Here is a 16,034-nt window from a genome sequence, read left to right as displayed (position 1 = left end):
TAGTTTTCATTAAAACAAATCGAGGCATCAGAACTGAAAGAGAAAAATGTACTGGCTTAGCATAGAACATGAGCAATTCCTAATATTGAATTAACTGCAGTTCTTTGATTTTTATACTGATGATCTGTTCTTGGCATGTTGGGATGAGCCATTACAGAAGAGCATGAGAAAGGGATTTCAGCCAGGAAGTTTGCACTCTAGTAACACTGCGTTCCTGATGTCTCTAAAAAGAAAAAAAGAAAAAAGCCTGTCTCTCTCCATATTTCCTTCCCTACAGATCTGCAAGGGTCTGGAAAGGACAGCACAGACAGCAGAATTGGGAAGCACAACTGTTCCTTACAGAAATAAATTGCTGAAGCCCATCTAGTTGCATCTGGTCCATGCCCAAGTACTAAGTCAAGATCAACTATATTCTTCACATAGCTGATCTTAGGCCAGCTTGCTGTCAGATGCATCCAAATCTGGAAATTCCTTAACCACCCCAGGCAATCTATTCTAAGGCCTCACTTGGTTTATTGCCATTCAAAAGGCTTTTTTTTTTTTCCCCCTAGTTTTTAACTGGAAGCTTCTTGTCCTTTCTACTAGAGGTTTGGGCTTCTGCAACCTGTCAGAACAAGGGCTTGCAGAGTCAGTGATCTTCTGGAATCACCTCCTCCACTTTGGGAAGTCTGGGGATCAATACCAACTTTCTAAAGCTTCAAAGGAAGCTTTATGGCTTGAGATAAGGAATACAACTGATATTATGGAACTGCTGAAGTTAAAACTTGCCTTTGTTTCAGACTGCTGAAATTCGCATGCAAGATCATAAAATGAGTTGTGCTTCATTTGGTTAGAAAACAAGACAGTAGTTATTCTTTGAGATAATCCCTGGGATTGAAGTTTCAGACTTATTTTTAAAGTTGTGAAGCTGAAATATCTGTGAATCCTGCCCCCTCTTCCCAGTCTAAGAGATCATTGAAATCACCTAGGAACAAAGTATTCAGTTTGGGGGTACGCTGACATTTGCACTATGTATCTGACCAGACTGATGGAACAAACCCTCCACTTGATGCACGTTTACCAGTGACTTTTTAATCCAGCACGTAGAAGCAGCCTGGCGTAAAAATAAATTGATGACTGAATACAACAGGCAACAGCTAGTGAATCAGATCAGTGTCCATGCACTGTAAATTTGAGTCCTGTCCTTGGCAGCCTTCTGAGAATCAATTATTCTCTTCCAGCACTGAGCAGAAGTTACTTCTGGATGTGGACAGCACTGCAGCACGCATTTGTTTCAAAGAACAAAACACATTCTCTCCAAATGCTTTAGTATTGCCTATGTTAACAGTTTCTGCCTTTTAGTAAAAGCTACAAATATTAACATAGCCAATCCTTATCCCATTGCTCAACATATCAATGCTATTCTTGCTCTAACTCAATTGAAAGCTCTTTGTTTTAAAGCTTTTTTTTGTCTACAACCTCACATCTAGAGCATCACTCTCCTCCTGCTCAGTACAGCAACCTGGTTCAATAGAGATTCTGCCTACTAAACTCACTTTTCTCCCATCCAGCTACAAAAATCTCCACCTACCTTATTTCCACTAGCTCATTATTATTATTTCCTTATATTTGCCTTCAGGTGTGCAAATAATTCTGACCCTATTTGTCTCTGTATCACTTTCAAAAACCTGCAAGTCTGACAACAATCAACCTAGACCTCCCTCTATTCCTTTCTTTTATGGTCTATTCTACAATATATATTTCTGATACTGCTGTAGCCCAAGATATACCAAAAAAGCACAAAAGAAGAGAACAAGATTTTTGCAGCCAACCTATTGTCTCAGCCATGTCATGAACTTTTCATAACAAATCCTTCAAATAGGCGCCTAATCAGACCCATGAATTACTGCAATTCCAGTTCTTTAAGCATTCCAATATCCTATTGTTCTCAGTTTTCGCCTTAGAAAACAATCATTTCTAAGCAGAAAATTCACATTCTTCCTGTTTTTGTTGCATGACAGAATTACAAAAAAGAACAGCCCTGTTGGAATTTATCAATCAATAGAGCATTCTTTCTTGCAAACTACAAAAAACACTCTGTCCTATATCCTGGCACTATAGAGCTCCCAGCACAATCCCTGGAAGGAGAACAAACTCCGTAGCATGCTCAGCACAGTGGACGGATTTCCCCCTTCCTGCCCCCTTCCAGCTGTAATAAACAAACACCACAGCAAAGTCATGCTCTAGAAAAAGGAAAACAAAACAGAACACAGTAGATTTCAACATTAATAATAAATCAAAAAGCTGCTCCAGTGTTACAGCAGGCAAACGACACAGCGGTAAGGACAGCTAGTGTACTAAACAAACAAACAACCTTGAATAACGCCACAACATCTTAAGGAACAGTGTTTGGGATTCCAGTACAGTCTCTGCAGCTCTTCCTTGTATTTTACAGCCGTTGGTGCAATGTTCCTTCAAAATGGCCAACAAACAGATGCCTGGAAGGATTTCAAGGCTCACTTTGTAGCTAGGTAGATTAGCAAGTTTTTAAATTACTTCAAGAATTTATGCAGTAAATGTCTTCAATGTGGCACAAAACTAAAATGGGATTTGATATCTAGTAACAAACATCACTGTCCTGCGATCCCTCATTTTATAAAGTAAATTAAAATCAAATAATATTTATGGGGCTAGCTGAGCATTTACAGTAAATACTGAGCATGACATCAGAATCCCTAGAAATAGCTGCAGCAAGCCAAGCAAGCACGAAAAAAATAACTACTTTAGTGTTATTCAAAGGCTAAATTTAGCCTGGTGAAGACTGTCTTCCTCTGAAGTCAACGGGAAGTGTCTCCTTTGGCAACCATTCCAATCGGGGAAGGAGCATGAACCCTCTCTGACCAACACAGAAGGTATCCTGCGAAGGCAAATGGAGAGCAGGGGTGGCAAATAGACTATTCCCCCAAGTCCTGCCCCCTTCACAAGCTAGGCTGGAATCAGAACATGCCAGCATGCTTTGGAGAAAAGCAAACGCATCCTGCTCCATCCTCGCTCGCTCTGGCCAGCGTCTTGGGCAGTTCCACCTGATAGCATGCAAGGCTAGTTACCTCTCCCCAGACCCTAATGGGACATTTTCGCATGGTATAGAGATCCAAATTCTTGGCTTCCCACTGGATCCAGCCATATCTTCTCCCTCATCTTAGCAAAGCCTAAGGCAAGATTCAAGAGAAACAGGATGTCAAAGAGCTGGAGGCTAGGCTGCCATTACCCTGGCAGGACAACAGTTAGAGGCTTCCAGAGCAGGCAAGAACAGCGGGGCAGGGGAGGAGATGAGCAAGGATGGGAAGGGCTGATCCTGCTGCAGCAGGACACAGAACGCTCCTGGTGATGCCTGCAGTAATAGGTACGTATTACACATATTATCCCATTTGTCATATACAAGTTTACACGTACTGTGTGTGCCAGGCAGCACTGACATTTTCAGGAGAGAAAGAAAAGACTTATCCAGAGGGCAGCAGAGGACAAGTAAATGCTTTTCAACAGCCTTTTGGGATTTTTTGTTTTTCATGTACTGTTTTGCTTAAGGAGTTTATGAAGATGAATGCAACCATCTCCATAGTCTGGGGCTATGCCTGGTGCATCCCTTTGTTATTTAGTATCCCCACATTTTCAGTTGCACACTTGTGAGACAAGCAACATCTCTGGTGTTAGTGGAGGTTTCATTGTTCTGTAGTTGTTCTTTTCTTTGCTTCTTGGGGGAGGGAGGGCTACATCCCCAATTTCAAATCAAGTGACACTCTTTATTGCACATCTTTATAATATTTGAATTGGTAACACTGATTATCAGGGAATATTTCAAATACTTACATACAAATATCAACATTTTATACAATTTAATTACGGTGGAAACTTGTCATGACATTGCTCAGAGAAAAACAAAATTGTGAGATGCTTTAAAAATTAATAAACATACAGGAACCAGGAGTAAGACAGTTCCGTGACTTCTTACAAGCAGACTTCTGCACAATTTTTCTCTTGCATACTTTTACAATAAGTGTCTGTAAACACTCTAAGGGTTGTAGAATAGGCTTGGGTAGAACACTGGTATTTCCCACAAAGAACAGACTGCAGGATGAAAATACATAATAATTTTGGTTTGGATTAAAGCCTGTTGAAATTCAATTTTTTTCTTTGTCAAGTACTCATTACTGCCCACATTCAGAAATACTTGTCCACATGATTGTTGATGCGTTTCTTCAGAATTTTTCTTTGTGCACCAAGTTTTGTGAGCTATTACAATTCCACACGCAGCCAGATTTAAATTGTCTAAAATGTGCAAAACACCTTCGGGATTTAGCAAAAAGCAAGAACTGCTGAACACCTAAGTGTTGTAACACCTTACAGCTGAAGATGTCATTGGTAGGAACTTCAGATAGGAAACAAACCAAAGTCCTCAAAGATGCTTGTGAGCAAGAAGAGAGCAGCATTTTTTTCAAAGGCTGCATAATTTCAAAGTAGGCATATGGCTGCTGGCATGAGATTTGTGAATTCTACTGCTCTACCTGTCACTTAAGAAGTTTATAATGACACACTTCTGCTGTCTTGCCGAAATGTGCAGTAATAATTTTATCAACAGAACTAAACACACTCTGACCCAATGTGTGCTTTTTAATACATATTGCAGAGATTCCGCCACCTTCCAGTCTTATAGAAGTGCTTTGCCCTTTTGTACCGGTACTGCTAATCCAGAAGCATCTTGTTTCACAGCTCACTTTTCCATACCAGTTAGATAAATGTTCATCTTCTCCTCTTTCACATGGCTTTTTTTTCCCCTCCTTTTTCAGTGCTCTCATGTCAAGTAAGGATTCAACTAATATCTCTATTAGCCCAAGCAACTCCACCTCAGAGTTCACTCGACTTTCAGTCAAATGGCAGAAGCCGTCGGACTTTTGGTATCTTCTTGCCATATCCTACTGTTAGGTTAAACACCAGAATAGTAAAAATTTACAGAGATCATCATTTCCCAAATCCTTTTCTCTCTGCCCTCAGCTACCAAAGAATGCCAGCAATCACCTGGCAATACTTGAGGGAATGATCCAAAAAACGAGCTTCAAATCACTTATCCCACTGAACTTCACAAACCCAAACCAGATCATGTCTGTCTCAGCCATTTCACTACAAGGAAGGGGATATACTCAATATCTCTTATTTGTCTGCATAGCTGTATTTCTCACTTTGGATGTGCAATCCTGCTCCTTACTTACCACAACATCCTCTTCTGAAGATACCACTGTAAATACCATCCTGTCTCTTCATTTCAACAGATGTGTTGATATAGATTCCCCTCCAAAAGGAAATTACTTATCTCTTTCATGCCTTAAGAGTCTCCTCTTTGCTGTTCTTTTGCAATGGAAAATCCCTTCAGAACAATCAAAAACCTTCCTGGCTATCTCATTTCAAGTCTGTCTCTCACCTTCACAGTCACTTATCAGCAACAAGACAGCTGTTATAGTACATCACCTGTGAACTTCAAATGATCTTAATTTAAACCTTGCACTCTCTATTTTGCCATATGGTAAGACATGCTGTCTCTCCTTTTCATTTCTGAACACAGAATTTATATTACATTAAGTTCTCCCAAAATGAATTTAAATATTTACTTAAGTTTTACCATCCGTTTGTGATCAAAGAAAAATATCTCAGTACCAATTTCAGAGAGAGAAATAACTGCTCAGGAAAACTAAAGGTAGTTTTTTTCATCCTGTTTTGATTACGTCCATTTCTCTCACCAGATAAGAGGCAGCACTGGGTTTACAGAATTTAAGAAAGAGGACATAAACCAAAACAAAACAGCAGAAGCACTAAAAATTAATGGGTAGAAACAAAAGGAGATGTAAGAAGTACACAAGAGTACTTGGAATCAGAACTAGTATCTATATCTGACTGTCCAGGCAGCATCTATGACAGTTACTGTATCAGCATCTAAAACCAGAATTGATGTTTTCTAAAACTGAGACCACAAAGAGTTGCGCCTTTTGATACAAACATCAATATTTACAGTAGAAAATACCTTTTAGCCTTACATAATCAACAGCTTTGAACAGAAAAGCCTTCCATGCTGACATTTAAAGCAGCTCTGAAGGAAAGGTAAATTCTGAAGAACATATTAACCATAAGCAATAAAATATTTATAAACCAAATGACAAATAAGAAAAACACACAAAGAAAATAGACATTTTTCTGCATGAAGTGATCATTTCAAACACAGAGGTTCATGATGATCCACACTTCACTGATGAGAGTCCTATTATCTGTAACTTCACCTACAGTATTTTCACAATGTAGTGGAACATTTTAAGAACAGCACTATGAGTATCAGCACCCAGCCACTAATCAGATTCACCTTTGCTCTCACCAATTTCCAGATGCACGTTAATTAAATATTGGCGATATATTACGCCTTTTTTTTTTTTTTAATAAATGAAATTTATTTCCAACCTTTACCTTGAGAGCACAGAAGATGCAAGAATCACCCATACACTTGTGCGTCGTGATTTGTCGGAAACTGCGACGAAAAATGTCCAGGTGCCAGAGAACCTGAAACACAAAGAGGAGCACAAATGATTTTATGAATATGCTGCATAAAGCTTTGATTAAAAATGCATGTGAAACAATTCCAGAAGCACATTAGTGTTAATGGATGTCACTTTTAACACAGTGTGCCTCTTAGCTATCAGCAAGCTGGTATTTTCACCTTACTTTCTCAAGAACTGTAGCACTTGGGATTTAATTTAGAGCAGGACATACCTCTCAATTTCTTTTCACGTGCTTTTAGACTAAAGACATGCTGCTTTGCCTGTGTGGCATTGCCAGCTCCAACTGCAGGTGCCCTGACTGCTCCCTGGTGCTTGGACCACAGTGAGCAGTCGCATGACCACACTGCAAACCTCAGCAGAGCTGTCAGAAGCCCCAACAGCCATGCAGGTAAGCTCCTGGCACTTCACTCCTCCTCCCCAGCAACCTCAATGTTCTGAGCAGAAAGGCCACATGCCAGAAGGAGCAACACATGAACAAGATCTTCCACATCAAAACAATAAATGACTAAAATTCCCTGTGCCCACTGTTATCGTTACTAAGTGCATTTACATCTTGTGATGACCGGTGGATTTCTAACCCTACGCAGTGTGGGTAGTTATTGTGGTAATGATCACAGCACATAAAAACAAGCAGGCTTCGTACGCCCTTCTAGCACCAGTGCAAGGCAGTTTGCTGCGATAGCACCAAGCTTTATTGCTGTTTTACCACCAAACCTGCGCAACCTTGGGCAACCATCTAAATTTCCACATGTACAGCAGCGACATTACTGCTTTGAGGTGCTTCACAGTCAGTTCTTCATGGTTGCTGCTAGCTCTTTCAACCTCAGCTAACAGCAACTGGGCTCTCCTGCAAGCCCTGCCCTCAGTCCCACCAGCCTGGCAGGGGGGCAGAGGCTTGTGTTGAAAGAAGCCCTGACCTAAATCGCCCCGTGCCAGGCTCCAGACGGAACGGGAAGGTTGAGGCTGGCATGTGACTGACTAAACACTTCATTAGCAGGAGCAGAGGGACCGAACAGCTAATTCTGATTAACTGGTCCAGTACAATGCACTAGAAAAATGTAGTATTCTGAAAAAAAAAATGTACTGCTTTCAAGAAGTGTTGCTAGCTTTCACAATTCGTTAGCTAAATTATAGCACCCAAATGTTACCTTAAATTGTATTACGAAATCAATGCATTTAGAGAATCTTTAATCTGTCAGGTTTCCAAACCTGCTGAATTGTGAGGGGTATGTTTATACTCAAACTCTCCCAATACTTAAGGGCCTGGGAGGCAATGTAAACCTTTGAAGCATCTGATTACATACAACATTCCTGAAGAGCTACTACAGACTTCACAAAAAGAAGAAATAATACATTTAGGAATGAGTCCAATTTTTCAATGTAATTGCCTCTGGAGTTTATCTTGAATGTTTATAGAAATACTTAATAGTAAAGAGCAACAACATTCAAGAGTCCCTCAGACTCGCACAATGTTAAAAATAAGATGAAAAAACAGAAGTATATATTATTGCAAAATGGTAATCATCTTGTTTTCTGTTTTATTTGTATTCAGCTTTAACTGTAAATATTTTTGGTATACTATCTCTCTTGAGCTTCAGAAGGAAATGGCTTATGCAGCACACTGCAGGCCAGGTCGCACACCTGGCTATTTCTTGTACGCTGTGCAGCTGCCATTAGGCTCCGCTTAGTTCTGACCTCGGCTTAACTCAGCGTCAGGAGGCAGCCGGTGATTACACCTTACAGCTTCACAGAACAATACAGCACATCACTGGAAACTCCACTTTTCTTGTGAGCACTTTCCTTTGTACCCGGTCCTGTACTTCCTGGCATATTAAGCTGTTTGAGGGTCACAAGAGTTTCCATTTGTATTATTCGTACCACCAGGCTATCCTGAAGCTAGCTGAGCAGCTCATTTTTCTCATGGAAAAAGACACAGTGACCCAGTGTGTGCTACACAAACAAGTCATACGAAGGGAAGGAGCCTGAAGTGGAGAAAGGGTTTGAAACCCTTCAGCGAGAAGGGCCGAAACTCAAACAGCCATTCCAAATATGCAAACAGTGACAATGCAAGCAGAGCAGCCACTCCACCACATTTTGACAGAGGAAAATTATTTTCTCTAAATCAAAAGGTAAATACTCAAACATCTAAACTAAACTACAAATCAGCAATTAAAAAAAGAAACTGGACTGCGTAAAAATATTCTGTACAGATATCATTAACCCTTTGGGTCATCAAAAAATTACTTTTAGGAGTTGACATACTGAAACCTATTCAATATTCTCTTATTTTAAAATAAATTTTCTACACATGTTCACCTTTGGTTGATACAAGTTTTCACAGAAAGGACTATGTGATTTCAGTGCACTATGTGATTGTGCAAATGCTGTCAATTTCACCAAGAAAAACTGGAAATTCCCAGAGCTGTTCTGTAACACAGCTAACCTGCATTTGCCAACTTCGCTCTCTTCTACCTAGACTCAAACAATTACACAGTCAAGCCTGGCTGTACATGCTGCACAGCACAGAAAGTATTGCAATAGACAGAAGGAGATGACAAAAGCAGTTTGCATTCTGTGATCTTACCTGTAGTGCGCTGTTCAGGAAGCAACTGTTCTGTCCCGGTTCATTGCTCAGACCTTTACTGGGTGCTATTGAGGTTGTATTTCGTGGAGTAAACATCCCCTGGACATTCCCCCGACCCACAGAAAAGTAACTTCTTTTCCAAGACATCTTCCAGTTTTAGCTGTAGAACTTGTAAGCTTTGGCTGGTACAGTGTTTTACGTGATAAGATCTTCCCTTTCTTTCACCAAAATTCAGAACTGGAACAACGTCCAATATTCTGTAATTTATAGTTTAAATTGAATTTATCTTTTCTTGAGGACAGAAGCAGTTTCTTTTAAATCCAGCCCAGGATGCTAGTCTTCATTTGATGCTTACGTATGCAAAACCCTCTTTTACAAGCAGCCACGGACAAAGTTTGCAGAGGGAAGGAATCCATTGTCTTGCAAGTTCATCTGTTATGCTGTTTCTCCCTTTTCCAAGTGGGTAGTGACTTCAGGGAACAAATGGCAGATTAAGGAGGTCCCTGAATCAAGGAGAAAAACAACAGCTACCTCCCTCCCCCCTCCCAACCTCCCCCCAAAACAGTTTTTCTAATTCTTTTATAATCCTCCCACAGAAGACGGGAAAAATCCAATTAGTAGGAGAGCACTGAAACCAAAACCATAACAAAGTCTTTGCAGCTCCCTTTCAGTTCCTTCTGTCTTGGGTGATGAAAGAGACATTATCCTCACAGGAAAAAAGCAGCAACTCCAGAACTTGAGAGTGACGAGCTTTAGAGTAGCAAGGAGTCTGATACAGTCCCTCTAATTCTGAGTGCGATCTTTAGAAGTTCCTCCTCCTGATCCTCCTTTTGCAATCGGAATGCCCAGCCATGCCAGAAAGCTTGAGAGAGAAAAATAATCAAAGGCTTGCGTCATTTAATTACTCTCTTGGTTTTGTGGTGTTCTGCCAAGACCAGTGTTGCCTCACCTCCCACAATACACTGAATCTTCTGAGACAAAGCAAAAAATATAAGCCCTCCTCCACCCAAAAAATAAAATAACACGGAAAAGAACGCAGAGTTATAAGAAAAGCATGGTAGAGCAGGAGGGCTGACCTATGTCAGTAGAGTTAAGAAGGAAGTTAGATTTAAGAAGAGAAAACACATTCACATAACTATCATGCCAGTGTTCATACATACCCTTTGCAATCCTTAAATATTGTATTTCTTTAAGATCTTAGTATTTCAGATAGTAGTGGGAGGATTTTGTGAATAGATGTTAATACACTGGCCACGCTAGAATTGGGATTTTCCATTGATAGAACACTGAAATGAAGACAAGTCTCTGCACTGACTCAGAAGACCAGAGCTGTCTTTAGAACAAAATCCTCTCCATGATTTATTAACCACCGACAGTGATTTTATATATGTGTGTGTGTGCGTGTGCGTGTGCGTGTGCGTGTGCGTGTGCGTGTGCGTGTGCACACTGAATAATACAATGAGACACTGATGCTTATGAAGAAATCAGCATCATTCAATAAACACTGCTCTTCCTACCCTAAACTCACTTTTGCCATTGTCTTGAAGGGAATACAAAAAAAATCATTGTTTATAGAAATTTTTTAGAACAAAACTACAAGAATTTATGGTAATTAAAAAAATACTTCTTGTAAGAGTATCCCACCTCTTTCCCACCTCTATTTACTTTAGAGCCAATCATATAGCATTTTTGTGGGACACTGTTAATGAGGTTTAGGATTTCCCCATTATCAATACCAGAACAACAACTGAATATACCCAGCATGAACAAGACAGCTCTATTCCATGTGTTCTGAAGAAGTAATTGCACCACAAAATAAGTGCATGCAAAATTTGTGCATCAGCAAAAATTAATTAAGAGTGTAACTCCTTACAGAGATACCCTGGGTGTCTGCAAAGGCTCATTTTTCACCTTCACCACGATAAGTCATTCATCTTCTGTCAAAACACAGAATTTCCTCAACATCCACGGATGTCTTATAGCAGCCTAACCCAGTCCCTGCTAGTAATATTTTGTTCGTACTTCTATTAATCCAGTTCTACAAATATTAACGAAGTGTTGCTGTAAGGCAGGCAAACATCTCTATACAGATGAATATTATTCCCGGTTGCCAATATGCCATGCAAAATTTTCAGATGTGCTTGCAAGCCTGCAGACACAGTTCATTATCATGCCAGTCGTGCAACATTCCTGAGCACTGAACATATACAGGTTTCATTTCAAAGCAATTTCAGCCTCAACCCCCCTTTTCTTTGCTCAATCCCTTAATGAATCACGAGCCAAACACACTGTGTGAGGTAATTGACTTTCAAGCAACAATTTAAGATCCTCTGTAAACCAACGCTACTTGCAATAGGTGCAGCGCTAAGCCTGAGCTGCAAGAGCCAGGAGCACGATGCCCTGGGAACGGGCTGAGGTAGACAGACTCGGTGCTAACTCACAGAAAGTCCCTGAGCCAAGCTCTCTGCCATCCCCTTTCCACAGCACCTATGGGAAGATGGAAAACACAATCCACAAGACATCCCAGAAGCACAGGCGTGAATAAATACTCATGAACTTGAATTCAAGATTCTGCTCTCAAACTGAGCTATAAGTCTTCAAGCCAAAATGTCCAGTTATTACAAAGTGCATACATTTTTCTACTGGTTTTTATTGTTGTGGGACCAGAATCAAATTAGCAGCTTTGTATTCCGCCTGTCATCACAAGAAGAGTATTGCAAGCTGGCAGGACTCTTGCAGTAATCACACAAGCTTCTTACATTTATACAAGGCTTAGCAGAACTGACTTCTTAGCCTACCTTCCCTGTGGTCTTTCACAGGGAGAAGTTCAGCCTGCTCATTTAGCTAGATGGCTGTTGCAGAGCTAAGAGAATGAGCAGGAAGCCTGTAATCAGGTAACCACCCAGTTAGGACAGAACCACATCTCTGGAGATTAATGGCAGTGTCACACTTGACCAAACACTATAAACTTACCAACGCTACAGAAGGGCTACAAAATGGAAGCCCAATTAGTCCAAAATATATGTATGACAATATTCATATGGATCCTCTGTTCTACCATGAAAATCACAAACAGGATAGCAAAAAGCAGGGAAAAAAAAAGAACTTAAGGAAAAGAGCAATCATCACTATTAAAATATTCTGCTTTGCTTTCACCACTGACACAGCCACCACCAGAAAAAAAGCTAAGCCTCTTGTATTTTCAACTCACAATAGATAATTAAAAAAAAAAAAAAAAAAAAAAACACACTAACAAACCACCAGTGGTTTGTAAGGGAACGGAAGGGCACTGCCACACAAGCTTGTCCGCAGGCGGAGGTGTTCTCCAAACACGCTACTTCTCCCTGATATTGTGTGAGCTTGAAAACGATCCCAACCACAAAACTAAAGAAAAACAAATTTACTCTCTGAAATGAAATCACAAGAACACAATGATACACACAACGTGCTTCAGAGAACTGAATAGTTAAGCGAGAAGAAAATACTTTCATGTATTATTTCTGATTAAAGAAGTTTTTGAGCAAAACTGTTCTCCTACGAAGGACAAAAGAAAAGCTTTTTAATAGGACAAGGAAAACCCCTGTAATTTAACTGCTAATGAGGTTTCCCAGCTTTCTCCAGCATTTTAATAATAGGTCACAACAAGTGCAGCTCCATATAGCTCTTACATTACAAATGAAAGTTCCTCAAAACCTGTAGCTCCGTGTGGCATACTGGCATGACCCCAAGCAAGTGAGTTTGAAGTAAAGAAGAACGGCATTATCAGATCTGAGGAAACTGTTCCTACACAAAACAGATGATTCTCATTGCTGGAAACTTTACTAGTCCAGAAATATGACCAAAACAAGAGTGCCAAATGCAAAAACATAAACGATGCTCTTGGTTCATTACTCAAAATGTTATCTTAGAGACACAGTGAATGGACGCAGACAGCCTAAAAGCTTCTAATGCACTTGAGTTCTGTTTATCATATGAAGAACACTATTCACTGGAATAAAGCACAAAAGTAATCCAGCCAGCATGATTAAGTAAAGCTAACTAGATCCCTGAAAAGTTGCACAGACATAATAGAATTGTTATAATAAAGCGTAAATCATTTATAAAGATTATATAGCTAGAAAGCAGAAGCTTATCATTCTAGATTCTCCCTCAAATTCATCTAGCTTCCATGCTGTTGGGAAGAGCTTCCTTGGGGAGGGAGGGAGGGCTCCCAGACAGCAGCAGGCTCACAGAGAAGAGCAGCACATGGGAGCAGCACTCATGTCACCTCTCCAGCAGTCCACCCCCGGAGCAGTGCTGGCCACAGCTCAGCATGTACCTATGGCCTGAAGAAACCTGATGGTCTGTCCTTGGGACAGCAGGGCACAGAGCTCTCACATATGTGAGAACAAAGAGTTCAGGTCCCAATTCGTTCTTATATTTATTTGCACATCACACAAACGTAGCATCTCAAGTTGTATCCTTCCTTCTCTGGTGTGGTCCCACTATTCTACTTCGCTTTAAGGCAAAAAAATAAAAAATAAAAAAAAAAATGCCGCATTCCTCTTCAGCTTCATCTCTCCATACGTTTTAGGTTCCTGCTCGATGAATCATTCCAGGCACAAGGCTGAATTCAAACAGCCAAATTAAGAAAGGAGACACTTCCATTTAGTTCTAGGTACAGCTGAAGCCACCAATTAAGTATTTATCACACTTAGATAAGAGCAGAGGTCCAGAACTTATTTTTAGTGACTTGTGTTTCTACATTGGTGTTTTCAGAAAAGAATGTGTTCCCCACCCCTGTGATCCTACCACCTTTTCAGGCAGTAGAGACCACATAACTCATGTTGAGAATAAATTGTCCTTTCACATACTGAAAACAACTATGAAAGCATAAACAGATGAGAAATGGCTTGGAAATCCCCTATTTTAATAGTTTTCATAACACAGAAGAGAATTGTCCAAGATGATGCATTTCAGTGGGAGCTCTCACGCAGCTGGCTCCCAGCAGGGTCCCATTTCAGCGCAGACGCAGAGGAACAGCCCCCTGTCCCCTGCCCCATCCCAAGGCTCGAGGGGGAGCGCCCTCACAACCAGAGGCTCAGCAACTTTCTCTGTGTAACTGAAACAATGCAAGTAATGGCTAATTTCTACATGAATTATATTATATTTAATCGCAGAGCTCAACAACATGAAGACCTTCATTGACAGTTCAGACCTCCCTAAATACCCAGCTTGGTATCTCAGTCTATGCTCAATCTTGAAGGTGATGAGATAAAAGAGGGATAGAATGAGTACTCACTACCTAATAGCCATAAGACTAGATGAAGTAAAGAGTGAGCAGTGCAGAGATCTTAATATCCCTGAGAAGAGCCAGCTGCCTCAGTACCAGAGGAGATCACATCCTCTGGAGAGCCTCTTCTCTTTCTGAGAACTATAGCTAGCTGGAAATACTGGGCAGATCTCTCTGTGCACCTAGAAGATATACTGTAGCTACTGAAAAGTACAATCATTTCCATTCATCTCCATCCCCAAGAAGTTTCTGATAGCACAAATGGGACAACAAAGAAAAATCTTTCTGCTTTATGCATGCTTTTTCCTCAGTCTTGATTGCTGTGCTGGGAGAAAGAGGAAAAATGCCTGCAATGCTTTTGCTGTCAAGCTTACACCCATTTTTTAGTCTTCCGCTTAAACGGGTAACTTAATTACAAGGCTTTACCTTACTTCTGCCTACAGGGTGGAACTGGGAACTGACAGCACAGCTGATGCCCACGACATACTCACACGGGTCTTTCTTATCTTTCATTCTGCTGTTGCACAATTCCTCGTCTGCAAAGCATTGTGAAGGTATGACAAAGCTCTGAGTATCAGCTGGCTCCCAGGAACCACATCAGAAAACACATCGGGAGTTTCTGTGAAGTTCAGATGAGTGTTCCTTTAGACACCAGGGAAGTGGTTCACTTACCAGATACACAGCAATTACCCAGATGCTAGGCTACAATTTGCTAGTAAATGCCATCAACGTGATCTCCAAGTAAAGATAAAAAACGAAATTCCCCCAGACTCAAAGCTGGGCTCTGTTACAGCGTGAGGGCATGACGAGCCACGACAAACACGGCAGGTTTCTCAGCAGACACAGGGAAAGCCGTTTCTCCAAGAGCCTGCCTCAAGATAATGGAAGCCAACGGGGAAGGGTCTCAACAGAACAGCGAGCAAACCAGGCTGCCCTATGGTCTTGACAAAGACTGCAGTGATTTCAAGCACTACCACTTGTATTCATACAGCCTACGAACCACTAGAAGAAACTGCAGGCAGGACACTGAAAGGGCCCAAGCTTCTTGGGATTACCACTCCCTGAAGCAGAAGCGTTAGCATTTCTGCACTGCAATACAGCTTAATATTTCTACAGAGAGAGAAAACTGAGTGCTCTTTTTAAACGAGGAAATATATTCTTGTACTGACTTTCCAAACCAGCAGATAACAGGAAAAAACAAACCCACTCCATGTTCCTGTTAACAACTGAGACCAACAAGGGGTGTGGAGAGACCGAGTGCTGCAGAAACACCCAAAAGTGAGACTCTGCAAGCTGCTGAGGTCAAGCACAGCTTTACATTGCATAAAGGTGGTTTAATCTTTGCAGCAAGCGTAAGTGCTTGCCAGCATTTTATAAAATTATAGTGGACTGTGTCTTAATACAGTCTAATGAAACACTGTGAACACTCATCTAATCCGAACCATTTGATTTTAAGCCCAACAGTCAGCCAAACCTCTTTGAAGAGCATCTCTCTCTGTTTAAAAAAAAAAAAAAAAAAAGTGGCAGAAAGCCATGGGCTTTGAACTGCAGACAGCTCAGTGATGGTGGAGGGCTGGAAATCTCCCCCTGCTGTAGCTCAAAG

At 40.8% G+C, this 16,034-nt stretch overlaps 1 protein-coding gene across 9 annotated transcripts in view; it reads right to left on the bottom strand.

Moving 5' to 3' along the window:
- The window catches only part of USP54 (ubiquitin specific peptidase 54), a 98,502-nt gene that overhangs the window by 40,750 nt on the left and 41,718 nt on the right, over positions 1 to 16,034 (bottom strand). For all 9 annotated transcript variants that reach the window (XM_084525782.1, XM_084525781.1, XM_084525784.1 and 6 more), the window contains 2 exons: positions 9,160 to 10,021; positions 6,484 to 6,576 (listed from right to left, as the gene is read on the bottom strand). In XM_084525782.1, the coding sequence (XP_084381908.1) occupies positions 6,484 to 6,576; positions 9,160 to 9,306 (240 nt within the window). In that variant the 5' untranslated portion in view covers positions 9,307 to 10,021. The remainder of the gene's footprint in view (positions 1 to 6,483; positions 6,577 to 9,159; positions 10,022 to 16,034) is intronic.

The sequence above is a fragment of the Aythya ferina genome (assembly GCF_964211825.1).
Source record: "Aythya ferina genome assembly, chromosome: 7".
Taxonomy (NCBI): domain Eukaryota; kingdom Metazoa; phylum Chordata; class Aves; order Anseriformes; family Anatidae; genus Aythya; species Aythya ferina.
Note: the sequence above shows the minus strand (reverse complement) of the source record. Positions and strands in the feature narration are given on the sequence as shown.